Below are 20,328 nucleotides of genomic sequence, written 5' to 3'. Positions count from 1 at the left end.
GGAGACATCAGGTGTTTTGAGAAGCAAATTAAGTTGAAGCACTCCTTGTATGTAAGGACTGCAGAAAGTGAAGAAAACCAAAAACCCTTCTTCAAGTGTAGGGTATGCTTCTGTGGGAAATGAGAAACTGTTTTTAAGCCAGGTGTGGTGGGGAGGTGAGTACAAGACATGCACCAGGAAACATGTTAGTAACATTTGCTAATGAGGAGTTACAATTTTCAAGTCTTGGTTTCAAAGCTGCCTTTGGGAGAACCATGAGCGCACACACCCATGCTACTAGCATTCCTGCCACTTTGGAGCCTCTTTAGAGCAAGCATGCAGTCTGAATGTCTTCTGTAGGATTTTTTAAAGTTAAGCTGGGTTAATATCATGAGTCCACACGTCCGTAAGCTGGTACCTTCATCTCTTTCAATCCCTGCATGTATTTGCCTTCTACATCCTGAATCTGGTCCTTTAACTCATTGAGTTCCTGGGGGAAATGGCAAAAAAGGCAAATGATGTCAAAGGGAAAAATGGACAGAGACCACAAAGAAGGAGAGGCGATTCTCTGATTCTTTTCTACTTCTGGGCGGTTTCCTTACTTGAGTAGCTGGAGCAGCAATCTTCTTTTAACTTTTTTAAGTGTTAAAAGGAAAATAAGATGAATTTCAACACTACAGAGATGAAAATTTAGGTGTATCTCATATGATATTGTCACACAATTTTATCAAAGGTATATGTCTTCATATGTTTTTACACAATTTTATAAAACAGGCAAATGAGCTTCTGAAAATGGAAGAGGGAACAGGTTAATTTACTCATATTTAACCGTTCATTCAAGCTCTTTGAGTCCTGCTCTGTGCTACATACAGTAAGATACTGAAGACAGAAATCAGCAAAGCCTTGTCCCTGCCCTTACAGAGCCCAAGGACTCTACTTTCCCGTCTTGTTCACCGCCACATTCCCAGGGGCTGGTGTCTGGCCTGAGCTGGAGTTGCAATAAATCCTTACTGAACGACTGAATCATGCTCACAACCCAAGACCAGACACAGCTTATGACTGCAGCGAACTCTACTTCAAGGCGGGAAAGGATGACCAAAGGGCTGCAGGAGGCCGAGGGACCACACAGGGAGGGACATTTCAGGAACAGAAGTCAAAACATTGTTCTTATAAAGCGCAGGAGTTGGAAGGCGTCTGCAGGGGAACCTAGTCCCACCGGATCTGATGCTTAAGCTCTTCTCTGGCCTCTCTGGCAAGTGTCATCCATCTGTTCAGGTAGCACCAATGGAGGCTGGTTCCCTTTCACCAGTTTTCATTACTAGAAAGCTCGTCCGTAAATGAAGCCAAATCTGACCCGGAAGAGCCTCCCTGGCCTTGGTGCTCTCTCCAGAGGACACGAGGTCTGGAGACTCAGCCTTCCCTCTGCACAGTCTCCTTTTCAGATGCAACGTCCCTAGTTACTTGAACAAGCAGAGGCCCATTTCTCTGTCACGCACTCAGCGTTGAGGATGTAACAGAGAACGGTGTCCGCAGACCAGTGGGAGAAGGAAAAATCACTAAGATACCACGATGGGGTCTACTGAAGGTATATTACGCATATTACAAAGGGAAAGGAAGGGCGCGCTGCAGGCAGAGGGCGGGGATGTGCGAAGGCAGGGTGATACCGTCGGGAGCAGCGGGTAATCTGTGTCCAGCACCTTCCAATGCTGTGGGCGGAATGTCCACTCCTGCTCTGTGTACAGAGGTGGCTGAGCACCTCAGGGCAGCGTGGTGAGGGGTCTCGCCCCGGTGTGCCCGGGGAGCTGAGGGATCCCAGCGCAGGTATGCTGGCCCTACCGGGGTGGGGAAGTCAGGGGCAGCTCCCTGCAGGAACCAGAACCGGGCCGGGCCCTACTGTTACTAGAACACCAAGCTTAATGGGAGGGAGGGGAGACCAGACCGAGAAGAAAGAGCTGGAACTTTACAAATTAAATCCTTTTTTACTTGAAGACTGATTTTCACAGAAGGTTGCTCTAGGTCATGCGTTAAGTAGAGAGCCTTACCTTGATTTCCCTAATGGAGGCCTCAGTGTCAATGGAGATGGAGGTGTCCCCGCTGTCCCTTCGAGAGGAAGTCCCACCCAGGGAGGCCAGTGTGGCTGCAGACAGGCCGGGCAGGCCACGAGACCCCTACAAAGTGGCAAAGAGCAAGTGGGATTTCAGCCAAAACCAAAATTATTTCTCAGTCTACTATGGTGGTACCTTTACTTGAATTCAGTTTCCAAATTGGAAAATCTTCGGTGGGTTTATGGTAAGCAACAAAAAGAGGTTCATCTCGAGGGGCCTCATGGATGCTCGGGGTTTGTCTGGATTAACTGTAAGCTCCATGGCTGGGCCCATCGTGAATTCCTTCACTGTTCTGCAGGTTTAACACACACACTGGAAGTGGCCCCCCGGGGACCCCAGAGTTTGTGTGTTGCCTGGTGAGCCAGCCACTAGTCCTGTTCACCCCATGGTGAAATTCTTTATTAAAGATCAAGCAATATATTTTCTTGTTAGTTTCATCCATAAATTTCGGGACCCTCGTGGTTTATAGATGACACAATATAAAGCGCTACAGAAATTCCCTACCTTCTCCGCGAAGTCTTTTTCTGGTCTCTCTTCAACCTGGAGAGGAAAATGGATAAATATTAAATACTTAAAAGCATTAAATGGAGAATCTGGATTTAGGGGGTAAGATAATAATAAAATAAAGCATCAGCTTCCTTTGTGATTTTAAACACTACTTTGCCATGAGACTCTCGGATACGCTGGTGTCACAGAGGTGGCCCACGGGCAGCTCAGTGAGCCTGGTTGAATTTCACCGTGTGGTTTTTCAACTTTCACAATTTCCACAGGAAGATGATTTGTGAATGAACTGAATCTGAACAGGATGACCTGACCAGTTTCTACATGTGTGCAGGACACAGTGTGGGACAGGACAGGCACCAGCCTCGTTCACCCACCACGATTACTATGATCGGAATGTGAGAATGTGACCAGGGTTCTGGGGGCTGGAAGATGCAACCACACAGAGTTTTAATTTTGACTATCACTAAACTTGGTCTCCAAAGCAAGAGGAAGCAGTGGAGCCAACTGCAGTTTTTCCACTGCTCCTGAGTAACTGAGTCAATGTGAAAATTCTAGTTTAAACATTTTGAGATAGACACCCAGATGTGGGGAGCTGGCTGGGGGTGGGTGACGGTACAGGAGAATTTGCTGGGTGAAAAGGGGGACCCCCAAGAATTTGGCTTTTCAAAATCTTTCCTGTTTGGACTGTCTCTGAATCCTCTCTTTTCCCTCCTGCAAGCAGGGGTCTCTGCGGGACCCCCAGCAGCCTGTGGAGCCCCAAGACAGCACATCTGCTTCAACCCTATGGGAGACTCCCGCCCTGTGAGGGTCTGTTGGGGTCAACAGTCTGAGGCTGCACTGGTGCTATTTCTTTCTTTGCTTAGCATCCAACGAAAGGCCAATTTTCTCTTCTTTTTTTCTTTTTTCCTTCTTTTTTTTTTGGCACATTGAGGGCTCCTTTCCGAAAGCCCATGGGAAAGGTCCCAGAGGGCGAGAGAACCCTGCACCAAGTTGTCTCCAGACTCTCTGGATTTTCCCAGCATGCCTCCAATCCCACCTCCTGTAGCTCAGAGGTTCTTAAATTTGATGGCCAGGGAGTCAACTGAAGATGCCCGTGACGGGTGGGATCACACCTTTGATTCAGGAGACCTCATGAGTGAGCTGGGACCCTGCAGTCACCCTTGACTGCTTAGGCCACAGACCACCCAGACTGCAGGTAGACAAATCCTAACGGGTCTGGGTCCAAGGCCACCGCAGAGCGGCTCACGAACAGGTCAACTGCCCACAACGCCGTCATGCACGGGGCGTGTGGGTGCAGGCGCTAAGCACAGGTCAGGATGCCGTAATGGCGGTGATTTCCTGTAAAGACGAGCACTTCCTGTCCTCTGCCCACCCTGGGCCCGTGCTGGGCTGGATGCCCACATCCTCACCATCCTGTTCCCCACCAAGAAGGCTCACTGACTGCCACCTTCTCTCCTTCACGCTCCTCGAACCTTCTTTCCAAGGGCAGGATGCCTGAAGTAACCGCTAGAATAACACAGCAAAGTGTGAGAGCTAATCAGCCGACCAAGGGCGTCAGATGGAATCGTACAAAATACTTGATTAATTCAAAAGAAGGCAACTTCTGAAACCAGCGCTGAGCTCAGGAGAGTCAAGCTCAAGGGTCTTCTGATCCAATTTTGCCCCCGGGTCTGGCCCCCAAATCCACCGCATCTGGTCTCACGCACCCAGCTCACATCTGGGTCTTCAGCAAGAACTTTCTACTCTCAGCTAACCAGTCTCCTTCTTGTCCTGAGGAGACGACATGAAGGAGCTGCAGCCCTCAGACCAGCGGGATGACCCGCGCTGGCCTCACTCCCAGCTTGCTAAATAAGCCCCTGGGCGGGTGGGGCTTTCGATTCTGGCGGTTCCCTCCGCCCAGAGGACTCTCCTCTCCACTGGGCCACAGCCGCTGGCCTCCAAGGACAGGAGATTTCCAGACACTCTTGGCCACGTGCATCCTTTTTCACTCTCGATGTGGCAGTCATAGCCTGTTAGATAAAGACAGCTCACTCACAACCATGTCGCACACCATCTGCCATTTGTTGGCACGTGCGTTTAGTATGTGTAAACTTATATATTTATATTTTTTCAGACGTGCATGTCACACCAGCCTAACTAGATATTCTGGAACATCTGTAGATGGCCTACAATTGAGATGGTTCTATCTCATCCTCCCTGGCAGAGCCCCAGGGAGCCCCGACCGATGTTCTGAGTCAGGAGGATGATTTTAGCATTTCAAGTGTGGGTCTCCTCTCCACTTGGGAATACAAATATTCCTGAAAATTTCAAATAATGAAGGAAAAGCTAACTGTCTAGCACTTGCTCTGCTGCAGAATCCATTCATTAGACCTCCTGGACACAAGGCCTTTATTCCCTAGAATAAGTTAGTTTGCAGAACAAATATTAATGAGATGAAAATAAAGAGGGCAATTTAACTGTTGGTGGAAAGGGAAGATTCAGTTGAACAGGCTATCAAGCTACCGTGAGAAGCTTGTTGCTGTTTTGCTCTGCAGTTTAAATGGTGTCTTTCCTGACTGTTCATCAGCAACAGATAAATATTGCCTAGAGAAATGAAGCTCCAGAAATCCGAAGTTCACCTACAAAGATATCCGTGCCCATAAAAGAAGGACCCCGCTTTCTTTTTTGTAGTACTTCTTGTGAGAAAGATGAGAAGAACTATACACCAGTCCCCAAAGCACTGGTTTCCTGGGGGCCTTTAGCATAGCTTTGTTCTGCATTGTTTCACCATAAACACAAACACTGCTTTTGTAATTTGCAAAACACCAAATAAGGGAGAAAAAACCCTAAAACCATAGCTTTCTCTTTAGTTTAAAAAAAGTTTAAAAGTAGTTTGAAAAAAGCCTTTGTTCTGAAATAGAGAACGAACTCAGAATGTGAAAATTCAGGACATGTTTTTAAGTAGAGACCACGGAGGGAAAAATTAAGCTCTCAATGAGAGTTAGAGCCAATCTATGCTTGACTAGTGTTTCCAATCTGTATTTTACGTATCAGAGTGACTGACGTTTGTCTGTTTTCTGAATGACAAGGGACACGTGTATTTGCCAGCCTTCCTGCAACCTAAGAAGTACGAGGAGCCCCATGGAAAGTGGTGCAGTTTCGGTTGGCGGAGGGATGGATTGGGAGTTTGGGATTAGCAGATGCAAACTATTATATATCAAATGGATAAACAACAAGGTCCTACTGTATATAGCACAGGGAAATGAACTATATTTAATATCCTGTGATAAACCATAATGGAAAAGAACATGAAAAAGAATATATATATGTATAACAATCACTTTTCTGTACAGCAGAAATTAACACAACATTGTAAATCAACTATATTTCAATAAAACAGAAGGAAGGAAGGACAGGAAAGAAGGAAGGCAAGGCAAGGAAGAGAAAGGGAGGGAGGGAGGGAGAAAAGCCGTGCAGCAGCATGGAACCACTGCAGCCCCACCGGATGCCACCAGATGGCAGCCTGCGTCGAGCGGAGTGGGACCGGCCCAGGGAGCCTTGGTCAGGCAGGGCACCCCTCACTGCCCCTAACAAAGGAACAGATAAGTAACCCTGACGGTGAGTTTAATTTGACATAAAGCATAGTACTTTATCTCTGAAAATAATATACAAAGAAACAGAATAGATGGAAGGGTTTTTAAACACTGGCGTTTCTGCTGTATGATGTGACCCAGGGCATGCCGTGGACCACACGTGCCCCAACACGCTGCAGCCCACGGCAGCACGGGACCCGGGACGAGCCACGGGACCTCGTGGACATCGCCTTCTTATCCGAGGAAGGGCGGCAGCACCACAGGTCTTGCAGCCTGTTAGCCTTCCTACTCTCATTTACTGAGCAATACTAAACGTTTTAGGTCAGTGTGAAAACTTTATAGTAACAGGCTTATGAAACATGCAAACCAGTATTTTATAATCACAATGGAGTGTATAAAAAGGCATCTTTTAAAATCTACGGGAGGTAGTCACTTCCAAAAAATTTCTGTGAACTTTTAAATTATGGCAACTCTTCCTTTCAAAAACAAACGCTTAACGTAGCACGTTAAATATTTTATTAATTCCAACCTTCTAAAATCGTGTCTAAATGAGCATACTATTTAGGCTCACTTAAATATAATGTCTCGTGAGGTTTCAAACTCCAAGTTTTCCATATCACCATCTGGCTTGCCCACCTTCCTCGAGACAGAGTACAGTAGGTGGGCGTGGGAAGACCCTAGCAAAGGGGCCAGGGACAAAGGGACTTTTCCTCGTGGTGCCCCAAGCCCCAGATGGGAAATGGGATCACGGAAGCAGTGTCATCACCAGGTCCCTCTCGAGAAACCAACTGACAGTACTGGACGCTGCTCAGAAAACACCCATTTTAAGGGTAATTTTCCTTCAGATATAAACAGCAGTGGAGGCTACCATTAGAATGGAAATTTCTGGTTTTAAATCCGATAATATTGACCTCATCCTGAATGACTGGTCCTTGAACTCTTACATTTATAATTCAAGACCTGTTTTTCCACCTGGTTCCTGCTTCCACCTCTTCACACGACACAAAACATGAGTCATTACAGTCTTTTGTTTTTCTAACTCAGATGGGGCTGAGATTCCTGTTCACCACCAATGCTTCTCTGAAAACACACTGGCACGTGAACCTGGGCGCCACGCAGGACACCCCTGACCGGTGCTTCCGTGACCCGGCAGATTCACTGGGTTCTGAGGCCTGGATGACACAGCTGCGTCGGCCCCTCCAGGCGAGGCCCTCTGCCGGGCTCTTCTTCGGGCCTGGATTACCCAAACTCCCGAGTCCAGCTCCCTGGAAGCATCCTGCCTTCTTCCCTCGAGCCCATGCTCTGAGTTCTATACTGTATTGTGCCCATTTGCTGAGGTCTGCCTCTCCAGCCTGTGGGTCTGTGAGGGGAGCAGGTGTGTTCCTTCACCACTGCAGCCCTGTGCCTAGAACATTCGATAAACACTGGCTGAATGAACGGACCCCAACTTCCTCAAGAGGAAGATTCTGGAGAAGAAGATAGGGCTCACCTACAGAACGTGAAAAATGAGATGCGGTCCACCAGTGTATGCCCTTCTGAGATGGGGCGGGCACCCCCTCTGTTCCCCACGAGGCTGGAGGACCCGGGGGGCGGGGCACACTTCGCGTCTTTGGATGCTGAGGTACCTTTATTTTCTCAAAGTGGGACAAGCTATCATTTCCCTCATTCTGGTTACTTTTGTTCTTGGACAGCGCTCCCCTCGCCCGCCCCCTGGGGCACCAGCCTACATCCCACACCCAGAGCCTCCCAGGGCTGCCCCTGCCCCAGCTCGTACTTCCTCCCCGGAGAGGCCCCTGCCCCCTGCCCTCACCCATACCACCCCCTGGAACCATATTCCTGATGCATCACCAGGCGGGATCGTTCTCCCCGAGCCATAGTGGACAACGCTCACAGCCCTGGAAAACTCGGCCAGGAGAAGCAGGTTATCAACCCAAATCTTTTCTTGTTTTTGTTTTTCAAGCATATCATTACTCGTCTTTCCAGGTGGAGTTCAGGAAGTCTACGTGCCTGGCCAGGTGTCCCCAGCCAGGAATGAGAGCTGTGACATCTTAACCTGGGTCTTGGAACTCCCTGCCCCCTTCCTGCTCTGCGTCCTTCTGAGAGGCCAGGCGGGGAGGGTCACTCACCCCGCGGGCCTCTCCCTGGGCACCGCCTGTCCCTGCAGCTCCTCCCTCCCAGGCAGGAGGACCAGGGGAGTCTGAACACAAGTTTCCTGGCCTCTTTCCAATCAACAAGGCCAAATGCATCCACTTACACTGTTCGTCTCGCAAGCCCAAAATGCAAACTCCCAGACCTTTCCAGTGGTGTGACTGTCCAGGCTCAGAAAATAGAAATGGGGCAGATTCCGTGGAAGAGGACTGAGGTTTGGAAGCACAGAGCAGAGGGTTCACTCAGCTCTGTCCTCCAGACTCTCTGCAAAGGCCAGGAATGCTGCCCATGCTCCATCCTTCAGATGACCGGGAGCCACCATAACCGCGTGGAAGTGCCCTGCGCGGTACACAGGTGTCTCTGCCTTCTGAGGGCCACACCCAGAGGCGTCCTCAGCTCTGACGCCCCACACCCGCGCGAGGTGCCTGGATGCTGACCTCTGCTCACTAACCGCGCCAACCTGAGTCAGTTGACCTTTGTAAATGAGCAGCTGACTCAGGGGAGAAAGGAGATGGAACCGATGACCTGTGTGTAATGGACTGAAAAATCAGCTCAGTCAAGTCCCTGAGAGTCTTGCAAACCCAGGGCTCTCAAGGGACCAAGGGACAGTGGGGAGGTCTTGCCGGGCCCCCCAGTTACCAAGAGACCCCCACCTCTCGTCCTCAGGCCCCAGGGACACGGGGACGATGCACGCTCACCTCTCTTGTGTCCACTAAACCCATTTTGTGGGAGTAAACTGTTGTCAGATTTAGGAAGGAGATGACAGAGGAATTCGTATCTGGTTTCAGTCTCTTCCGTCTGGGGAACTAGACTGCGTTGCTATGCTGTGACTTCATCCTGATGCCCGAATAAACCCAAAGACGTCAGACCATCACGGGCTCACAGTTTCCTGCTTCGCTTGAGCTGCGCCAGGCAGGGAGCCCAGGAGGGGTCAGGTCTCAGCTTCTTCTGACCACCGTGAACTTTCATGTTCCCCAAAGTGGGTGCCAGAGAGCGAGCATTACGCCTGAGGACGAGGGCTCTCCACGTCGGATCTATCGTGGGAAAACGCCGATGACTTGCGTCGGAAACACGCAAGCAAGGGCCTGAAGGCGGAGGCAGGCAGGCAGGGCCGCGCAGGCGGGGGCTGCTGACCTCGGAGCAGGGGTCCCTCAGCTCACAAACGCTGCGCTTCAGTCCCGTCTGCCACGTGCAGAAGAAGCGACTCGCCAGGTTTTGAACACTGAACGTACGTGATATGGAACAGCTGGATATCTTACTGCCCCTGCTTGACTGGTCCTGGCTGGAGCAGTAAGCAGTGGGCTTTGTGGGGTGTCCGTCACCCCACGTTTCCTGCCCCACCTGAGCGCGGTCAGCAAGCGGCTTCTCCTATTCCCCTCACTGCTGGGGGGCGAGGGGGGGCAGCTTTCAATTCCAAAGAGAAACAGGCTCTCCTGTTCTAATACTCGCCTGCCTCATCTATCTTTTGTTTTCTCACCCTCGATGTGTAAATGGCGGAGAGAACATTTCTCTACTAGCAGGAAAGCATCAGGGCAAGCCCAGTGACGAATGGCTCTGGCCTTGGCCTTGGAGTCAGGGAAAGCAGGGCAGGCGTGGGGGGGACTGAGGCCCCCGATTCAGCAATACGGGCTCAGTCTGCAAAAGGGATCCATCCCTTTGTTTGCGTTGCCTGAAGAAGCAGATGTCTGCATTTGGTGTGAAGCCTCCTGGCTTTAAAAGGCTGCATCTAATTTAAAAAACAAATCCGCAGCACCCCATGGGTGCACGAGTGCAAGTGGGCGACTCAGCCCCACGGCCTCTTCTCTGATGACCAGGAACACTTCCTGAATTTTAGACATCGATGCGTCTAACTGTGGTGTTGTGTAAGTGAGTTGCAAACCACAGTCAAGCTCCAAGTTCAACTTTGCCCATCTTCGCCGCCTTCTGCCCAGGGTCTATCAGGAGGGGTCCTGGCCCTCGGTGTGGCAGCCCCCGTGGTGCAGGGCTGGCATGCACACCGCTCGGCACACAGCCCAGGCCCTGTCCACTGAACGTCCTTCCCTGGTCATTGTGTCAGCCCCCCATCCCAAATGTCCCCCGGGCAGATGTGCCCTGCCAATCCCTTATGGTCAAGAGAACAATACAGTTGCCTCATACAAAGCATCAGATGCGGTGAAACTGTCTAAAATTCCAAAGACCATGGGAAAAACACACAATAATGAGACTTAAATGATGGAGACTAGGTAGCAGGACCCCTTGCTTTCTGAAGTAGAACTTGGGTCATCTCAGGCCAGGTGACAAACAGGAGAGCAGCTCTGTCGTTTGTTTCACAGGCACTGAACAGAGGACCAACGGGACAGTGGGGGATGGAATAGAGCTAGGGATGCTGTGGCACTCGCAGGCCAATACTTTATCCTAAAAAACTGTTGGGGTCCAATAACAGATAACGTTCCAAACAAAATGTTTAAAAGTGAACCCTTCAATCTAAAAGAACTGTACAAATGAACTTACTTACAAAACAGAAATCGAGTCACAGATGCAGAAAACAAACTTATGGTTACCGGGGGGAAAGCGGGGGGAGGAGGAGGAGGGATAAATTGGGAGATTGGGATTGACATATACACACTACTATATATAAAATAGATAACTAATAAGGACCTACTGTGTAGCACAGGGAACTCTTCTCAATACTCTGTAATGGCCTATATGGAAGAAGAATCTAAAAAAGAGTGGATACATGTATATGGATAACTGAGTCACTTTGCTGTACATCTAAAACACAACACTGTAAATCAACTATACCCCAATTAAAGAAAAATAAGTTAACTGGGACAAATACAAAAAAAGCCTTCAAATTTTTAAATCATAAAAACAACACATCCAGGCACATGGCTACATTTCTCCCGCACTGTGCGAAGTTCCCTCCTCCCAGTGAGACCTCCATCTCTTATGCGCTGTCAGCAGCTTCCTAGATGGTCCTTTACACACTGAGCAGTGCAATTCTGATCTCACTGAATAGTCATTTTCTAAATTTGGAAGCATCTTCCCCAATCCTGTTTTTGCTTAGACCTGAAATAAATCATGGAAAGCCTTCCTACTTTCTCCCGGTCCAGGCGTTTGGAGGTGGAGGGGTCTTCTTAGGCGACAGAGGAGTGAAGGGTCCAAGGGGAGGGGGAGGAAGGAAGGAAGTGGACAGCAGCAAGAGCGAGAGGCCCACTCACCACTGGGCTGGCCCGCGCCGAGCTGGCTCTCGAGGAGGTGCGGGAGCTGGACTTGAAGTGGCCGCCGTGCTCCGAGGGCTGCCCACCCAGCTGGCCGCGGGACACGCAGACAGAAACAAAGGAACAGGTCAGCGAAGATGCAAGGAGAACGGAGGCCACGAGACAAAGGCTCCGGTTAGCTGTGAGGTCAGCCAGGCGCAGCCCAGAAAGGAAGGAGAGGTTAGTGCGGCCGGTGGCCGGCCCTGGGAAAGGAGGCTGGGTCTTCCCAGCACATCCGACATGTGGCCACTCAGAACACAAAACTTAATCACACTATCAAAAGAACACAGAATTCTTGGTTAGTAGGAAGAAAGTAACACAGAGCATCTGTTCAGCTGGGGTGTGGAGGACACCTAGTTTCTGCGCAGAAAAGCCTCCACGATGTGGAAGAGACAGGTCTTGAGAACGTGAGCTGCCTGCCAGCACAGAAACTGAAGAGCGGGACAAGGCGGGGCTGGCTTCGGGGCAATGCAAAAGTTTGCTTCTCTACTATCTTTGCAAGTGAATACAAAATAAGATTTAGGGTTAACACAGAATCAGGCAAGGCTTTTTAAAGTGCCACAGGACCTTCTATCTGGGGGCCTGCGTGTATATCTGTCTGTCTACCCATCTACCTAAACTTTCTCTCTTCTAGTAAAGGAAAACACCAGCAACTCGTGTATCTGGAGGCTATGCCCTCTTAACTTTGATTTGTATTCACATTTGTTATAGCCCTAAATGCATGTTCAGTTTAACAACAATAACAACAACAAAATCTTACCTTCCTATATGTGTACATATAACCCGTATCCCCTCCCTCTTGCGTCTCCCTCCCACCCTCCCTATCCCACCCTTCTAGGTGGTCACAAAGCACCGAGCTGATCTCCCTGTGCTATGCGGCTGCTTCCCACTAGCTATCTATTTTTCATTTGGTAGTGTCTATATGTTCACACCACTCTCTCACTTCGTCCCAGCTTCCCCTTAAGCCTGCCCCGTGTCCTCAAGTCCATTCTCCACATCTGCGTCTTTATTCCTGTCCTGCCCCTAGGTTCATCAAAACCATTTTTTTTTTACATTCCATACATATGCGTTAGCATATGGTATTTGTTTTTCTCTTTCTGACTTACTTCACTCTGTATGATAGACTCTAAGTCCATCCACCTCACTACAAGTCACTTTGTTATACAGCAGAATCTAACACAACATTGTAAAGCAATTATACTCCAATAAAGATGTTTAAAAAAAAAGTATGTACATATCTGAAAAAAATCATAAAATAAAAGCACTTCATGAGACCTTAAAAAAAAAAAATCTTACCTTCCTCTTGAACAAGGCAGGGCGGGGGGAGGGTGGGAGGGGAGGCGGAACTTGAACACCATTTAGGACCACAGACACTGGCAGACTGAGAAGCTGGTCTGAGAGGCCTGTGCTGACCGTCCTCTCCCCGCCCCCAGGCCCCCTGGAGACCCGCAGGCATCATTCCTACTGCAAATTATACGGGGCCACAAAACTTCAGGGGCGCTCGTGATCCTTATCGTAAATACCATCGTTTAGTTTGCCTGTTTTTCCACCAGAGTGGAATTCCCCAGGGCAGAGTCTGTGTCTATTTTGTTCCCTGCTGAATCCCCAGCGACCAGACGAGGTCTGGCACACAGTAGGTACTTGAGAAATACTTGTTGAATGAACCATTTCAAGTTTAGGCTGTAAATAGCCTTGGTCAAGATGAGCAAATTCCCCAGACCCATCTTGCCTGGACTCATTCCTATGTTGGATAAATATTTACTGTGTATTTACACTTAGGTGCAAGATGCTATTTCAGATGCACAGATAATACAGCTGTACATACACTATGTGTAAGAATCACTGCCATGTATGGCACATACAAGAAATCTACCAGTATTACTAGCCTCACCTTTTAGCTTTACTGTTCAAAATAAAGGAAAACACCTAACGTCAGCACTTTAAAGCAGAAGTATTTTGCCTTTGGGTTTGCTGATACAAGAGAGAGGAAAACTTCCCCCTGTAGACAAATCCTACCGTATCCTATGTCATTCGAGTCCTGGTTTACGGTGCTGAGATATGACAGATTGTTGTTAATACGGTTTATCTCTGACCCAAGTTTCCCCAACTCCTGAGTCTCAAATCATCTGATCTGACTTGATCATGCGGAAAAGAATAAGCGTAAAGTCTGTGTCACTGTGGTCCATGTGGCACCTTTGGAGTCGCCCATACTTTGGAGTCAGCGTGGCTAATGTGGGCTGAAGTATGTTATTCAACAGCAAGATCCGAGTCCAGGGTCCATCTCTTATCGGCCATGAGACCTTGCGAAAGTTACATATCTTGTCATCTATGTCATGAAGTAGAGACACTGACCACACAGGTTCTGAGGATTATGCAAGAGAATACAAGCTGGGCTTTTCTCAAGCTGTCCCTTTCTGCTAGAAACAGCTTTCACGGCTCCTGGACCAGGTGGCATCGGTGGCGATGACCGCTTCCCAGAGGGTCAGAACTAAGAAGGTCACTTCACACACGGCCAAGAGTCCTTCCTACAACATGCACACAGCTTTCTAATGGTAAGGAAGGTACAGAATAGAAAGGTTTTGAAGCAAAACCGTTCTACTTTCAAGAACTAGTCATTTAATCATTTAACTGTAATTGTAATTAGTCCTTTAATTGTAAACACATACTGTGTCTGGGGCTAATTTCTTGGGAGAATGGAGATGGGGACAAGTCTTTGAAAGTGGGCTCAGGACTGTCTTGGGCAGGCCTGGGGTCAGCCTGGACTCAGCTCACAGTACTACAGGTCAGGACAGGAGGGACCCCCCAAGGCGCACTGTCCTCACATGTTTGTATGTGTATTTGTCAGTGGCCACAGCTCCTAGCTGCACAGAGAGCCTGGGGAGACAGCATTCCTGGGCGTGCGGAACTCCGCATCCCCGTGCAGGGCTACCCTGAGGGCTGGGGGTGGGGTGGAGATGGGAAAGGATGAGAGGTCAGTGAACCTTCCCTCCCACTAGGCCTGCTGATCTGTGGCTGGCACACAGCTGATGGCCCAGAGATCTCTTCTGAGGGATTTTACCCCGGGGTTCAATTTGTCCCATTTAATCCAGCAAACGCATGCCGTGCTCCTTCTGCAAGAGTGCAGTGTTAGGTGCAGAAAAAAAATGTCTTTTGATTCTCTTTTATTTCTTCGGCCTGGTGTGAGACCAGGGACGTGAGCCCTATTTTAGGCATTCTGCTGTCGGGACAAGAGGACCTTTTACTTCCTAACTCCCTAAAGCCATACCGCCCAGGCAGTTCCTACAGGAGGGTTTAAAGCACCAAATAACTGCTACACAAAAGAGCAATCAGCGATGCCTGTCACCGTGCCCCGAAGGTCAGGAATCAGCTACTTGAAAAAGTCCATCTACAGAGGCAACATGTAAAGAGAATCTATGAGACGTACATCCCGCCAGACATTAGAAGTTCTGCTTTGGTGCTTGGGAAGATCCATTCTCTTAAAGAATTAGGCTGCTGCCTCTTACTGATAAAAGAAAATCATTTAGTTGCATTTTATCCGTCCTATAGGCCTGAGCTATTTCATCCATTAGGTATTGTTTATGAGCTTTTTAAGGGCCTACAAAAATATTTAAGAACTGGGAAAAAGACTTAATATAGCAGGTTCCACTGCATTAAAATTTTATGCAATATAAAATTGTTCAATGCAAGTGTTTAATTAGATGTCAACAAAAACTCATGCTACGTGGGACTGACACATACACACCACTACGTATAAAAGAGATAACTAATAAGGACCTACTGTGTAGCACAGAGAACTCTGCTCAATACTCTGTAATGGCCTATATGGGAAAAGAATCTAAAAAAGAGTGGACATATGTATAACTGATTCACTTTGCTGTACACCTAAAACTAACACAACACTGTAAATCAACTATACCCCAATAAAAATTTTAAAAAACTCATGTTACATCAATTATTATAATTAATATTTATAAAAACTACATTCTGAAGAAAACTGTAGGCTACCCTGTCTTACTTCATAAGAATTCCTGAATATTCATGACTGGAGAAATATAATAAATCATAAAGCTGGATCATTTAGCCAATTAATTAAGTAGTCAATTACTTCCAAAAGCAAAACTATAAAAGCACTTTCAAGTATTTCTTAAGCCATCATAGTTCATGTGGGGCGTGGATGCATCTTTCCAGGATTTGTGCAGGAGCCTCAGGATGCAGAAGCATCTGGCCCTGGGGAGGGCTGATTGGGTCCAATGCCCAGTTTCAACTGGTCCTCAGGACAGGTCAACCAGTTTCCTCACTTCCATGGGCTGATCCCATTTTGTCTACCTTTATCCTTTACTCATTCACTCATCTTTTTCATTCAACAAGTATTTCTTGTACAACTACTACAACCTTTATTGAGAAACCCTATCACTTCAAATCCTTCAAAGAGGGGAAAAGACAACAAAATAAAAAAAGGAAATTCCTTATGTGTAATATTCTAATTCTTAAATTTGTTCATCTTCCTCGATCATCCAGAGGTGAGAATAATTTGTGGCCTGTTGAATTCCCTTTTGACTCTTTGACTCCTTTTATTATTATACGATCACTTCATCCCTTGTTGCAGGGAAAGAGCAGACGAAACTCAATTAAGATGAATCTTTCTCCCTTTGACCTCAACATAAACTGATGAGTGAGGACATTAAACTAACCACCAAAGGCTATATGACTTACGTTATCCATGACCCTTATTACTATGGAAAACTGGGATGAGACAGTGTTTCCTCCCTATGACTCTGGTTAGTTATCTCCCAGGGCTGAAGCTGTGCTGAGAGAGTCACCCCAGGGTCACGCAGCAGAAAGCTCGGGAAACACAGAAAGTGCCTTACAGCGTGGGAACCGCAGGCACTGCTCCGCCGAGCCCCACCGAGACTGCTCTCATCCGACACAGACGCCTGTGATGAAAACAGACTGTCAGGACAGGGCACCTTTCCTCTCTCCATCGGCACCCAGGAAACACTGAAATGTAAGCTAAGGAAGAGTGACACATGACAGGAACACGTCCTGAAAAACATCACGATGGAAGACATGCAGGAAAGGCTCAAAACCACCTCCACAGGCAAAGACCGTGCAGCAAAAAAACAGGGTCGTGCAAAAGTCCAAGAGAGAGAAGTTTTAGTTGCTGTCAACCAACTGGCATGCAATGGAATCTCCAATAGATCCTTTAAATCTATGACTCTGAAAAATATTCCTTGCTAAGTAAAAACTTGTTAATCTAGATTTAATACGAGCAGATAGTTCAAATATCCTGAATTTTCTCATGGCATCCTCATAGTTGATGCTTAGAAAGTTACTCCAATATGAAGTGACTTTGTAATAAAAATAGTATGTTGATTATAGCTCAATTATTTAAAAATTCTTTAAGAATTGCTAACTAGAGAACAAGACATTTCATTAACTTGAAAATCCTATGTAATTAATCACTGAGGGTAAACAGGAGCTTACAATACCATGAATGGAACTTTAATTTTCCCTATTTCTCCTTGAGGACACAGCGGGTTTGCTGGACCAGTTATACATCTAATTCATAAGTGTGCAATCTAATGGAAATTCAGAAAGTTATTAACAATAAGAGTATAGCTACTTTGAATACTTAAGTTTCCTGCAGGGCATAAGTACCTGGTATTTAAAACTGGAAATTTCCAAGATAATATAACATAATGGATTAATATCTGTTAAGGTTACCAAAGCAATAAAAAGCTATCTTTCTTTTTGCCAATAGATTGAGTAAATGTTGCCAATACTTTATTCCTGCCTAACAATCCTATACAAACACGTGTCTTCCCCAGCTATTGTCAACTGTCGGGAGAAATAAACCCCAGATCTGGCCAAAGGGGGCTGCAAGTGTAAGCTCCACATAAAGGGGTAATTCACCCCCAGAAGGGCTGCAAACGGTTAAGTCCACTGCACTCAGAGCAGGTGTTCGGTGGCGGAGGGGCAGGAGCGGGCAAGGGGTTGTGGGAAGCACACGCACCCAGTAACTCCCAGCCGGCCGGGCAGCGCCGTACACATAGGAGGGCTGGAGGATGAAAGCAAATGGCAGGTTTTTAAACCCTTGAAAAAACAGCAACAAATAATAGTGACAAGGTAATCATGATGCTTTTGGTGATCACGACAGCCAAGTTATTGTACGACTGTTAGAAGGAAAAGAAGTCCACAAAGGCACCATGCCTTCAATAACTCTGATAGATGGAAATCCACATTTACAAGAAAAATAAACATGAGATGATTTTTAACTTTAAAAATAGTGATCTTCCCCAGAACCTCTGAAATATGTCTATTTTCTAGGCATCTCTTTTCAGGCATTCCTAGAAGAAAGGGTCGGGGAGTGAGACAGAATGGTGACAACGTCAACGACACCAGCAAAAGCCCAAACCCACGACTCAAAATCCCAGGTGAAGAAAGCACTTGGGGGTGTTAATACACAGACTTCCCCACAGAACGGTGCGGCAGGAATAGCCTGTTTGCTTCTATCAGAGGATCCCAGCCAACAGTCTCCAAGATACAAAGGAGCTGTAGGGGGGCTTCAGCTGCCCAGGGCTGGCACGTCTCTGGCACAGGGGAACCCACACCCGAACAGAGACGGAGCCTGTGCGGGGGTGTGCTGGAACACAAGGGCAGCTCGCTGGTGTGACCTGAGCCTCACCTCCGAATAGCATCATAACCTGTTTACCGGCAGAGGCCACGGAGAGCCCAGGGCAGGGGGCCCACGAGCTGGTCAGGGAACATGCAGGAACAGGGATGAATCACTCAGCAACGCAAGGGACACGACGATGCAGGGAGGTGGCAGTTCAACCTCCATAACGTGATGTGTTCTTGGAGCTCGGCCTCCGACCTCCTCCTACGAGAACAGGACTCCTATACCTGGAGCTAAAAAGGCCAAGAACCTCAGGGATGGCCTTGTACAAACAGGAAACACAGCGGAGAGCGAGCCAGAGAAATAACGCCGTTCTCTCCACTTTCCAAGACGGAGGAGTTAGATTATGCACAAAAGCCTTCCAAATTGCTTCCTGGATACATTTACAGGAGAAAAATGTTTTTTTAAAAAAACAAAGGAAACCCCAAATGGGGAACAATTGCTGGAAAAGGAGGAGAGACCCAAGAGACCAATTTTTTGGACTTGAGCTTTTGAAAATATACATTTAATAGAGACTCCTTTTTCCTAAACTCTTTTTTAAAAAAATATGAGGTCTTAAATTATTTTTGATTTGCTTTAAACGGATGAGAAAAGTCTTAGCCAGTTAGTCAAGCCAACTGAAACATCTACTAAGCTTTGCTCTTTGGACTTCACATGGAAGAGGTTGAAGCATCCACGTCCACTTAATCAGCAATTCAAGTGACAGCAGAAGGAAAGAAGAGGGAAGAATGATGTGAAAAGGAGGAGGACAGACCCGGTTTCCATTCTGGGCAGACAGGGGTTTGGGAGCAAGGCCACGACTGAGAAGCCGGAAGTCGGAGCAGGAAAGTCCCTGTAATCAGAGAAAACGGGCCAGTGGGGAAAAAGGCTCACAGCTTCATTTCATCTCAAAGGCATCATCAATTCACACGAAACTGACTTCTGCAACAAGATCGGTAAAGGACATGCACTTGTGGAGAAGAGAGAATGAGGGGAAGGAAATAAAGACAGTCCAGTTAACTGACAAAACTATTACCTGGGACTAAATTAGGACTTGTGAGTCTACACACAGGCAAAAACAGGTTTCATTAATTTGAACTGATAGCAAGGTCAGTGGGGTTTTGAAGGACTTTCTAATGCAAATTCTAATTTTTACAGTTTGGTGGGAAAAACTCAAAATCAGGAATTTGCAGAGATAGTAACCTCTATTCTACGTAATAAAATATTTCACCGGAGATGATCTCGGGCTTGGTTAGGTATTTACACAATGCACATGTGTTCAGGATTCATAGAAGACATGATAGATTCAGTGGTACACTTCTGAAACCAACAGTCTATACGAGATTTCTGGGGAATACTACTATACAAATTAGCGGTTTCCCCAAATAAAATGTTCTAGCCACGTTAAAGGACCCTTGAAGAGGAGGCTAGCTGTTTCAGATTTCCATGTCAGCAATATTCTACTGATCACACAAACCCAGGGCAGCCCTTGAAGGGGATGAAGTAGTTCTGTTCAGGTTAACTTGGTGGCACCCTAAGACATTTCCCCAAGCTTTCGAGATCCCGTAACTTGTGTCTATCGTTCCTATGCCTTGGATCAGGTGCACCAGAATGACCTGAGGGGCAGGCAAGTGGAATCCTGGGGTGGGCAGGGAGAAAGTTTCTAATATTTGAACACAAACCCTGAAACTTGTTCCAGTGGTTGGGAGAATGCCCTGGGTAGAAGCCATTTTGTCAATTAATTTTGGTGAATAATTCACATCCAAGTATTAGATAACTAACACCATGTTCTATTTTACAGAAAGTATCTAAGCTTGGAAGTAAAGTTTTCTGAATGACAAAGTGCTCTTTTCAACAGCAAAATCTCCCGCTGAATTAAGAAAATGCACACGATCCACAAAAAACTCAAGGCGTCAAAACCCACCAATCCTTCGGTGCTTACAGTTGATCTTACATTCAGTCAGAATTCACACACTAGGGGAAGGAAGGGTTGGAGTGTTTGTTATTATGGGGGGCAGCGGTGGGAGTTTGGGAAGAGGGAGGAGCTTCGGCAATGTCTGGAACGCCCCCTTCCGCCCTCCCCACGCAGCAGCAGTAGAAAGTTGGCGGCGGGGATGAGGCACGAC

At 47.3% G+C, this 20,328-nt stretch overlaps 1 protein-coding gene across 12 annotated transcripts in view; it reads right to left on the bottom strand.

Moving 5' to 3' along the window:
- Positions 1–20,328, bottom strand: part of LRRFIP1 (LRR binding FLII interacting protein 1) — a 144,493-nt gene that overhangs the window by 24,230 nt on the left and 99,935 nt on the right. For 6 of the 12 annotated variants that reach the window (XM_061188935.1, XM_061188942.1, XM_061188898.1 and 3 more), the window contains 3 exons: positions 2,589–2,624; positions 2,022–2,147; positions 398–469 (listed from right to left, as the gene is read on the bottom strand). In XM_061188935.1, coding sequence (XP_061044918.1) covers positions 398–469; positions 2,022–2,147; positions 2,589–2,624 — 234 coding nt within the window. The remainder of the gene's footprint in view (positions 1–397; positions 470–2,021; positions 2,148–2,588; positions 2,625–20,328) is intronic. The other 6 variants (XM_061188946.1, XM_061188921.1, XM_061188927.1 and 3 more) reach the window with 1 other exon arrangement.

Source organism: Eubalaena glacialis, chromosome 1 (assembly GCF_028564815.1).
Source record: "Eubalaena glacialis isolate mEubGla1 chromosome 1, mEubGla1.1.hap2.+ XY, whole genome shotgun sequence".
Classification (NCBI taxonomy): Eukaryota; Metazoa; Chordata; class Mammalia; order Artiodactyla; family Balaenidae; genus Eubalaena; species Eubalaena glacialis.
This window is presented reverse-complemented; position numbering and strand designations above follow the sequence as displayed.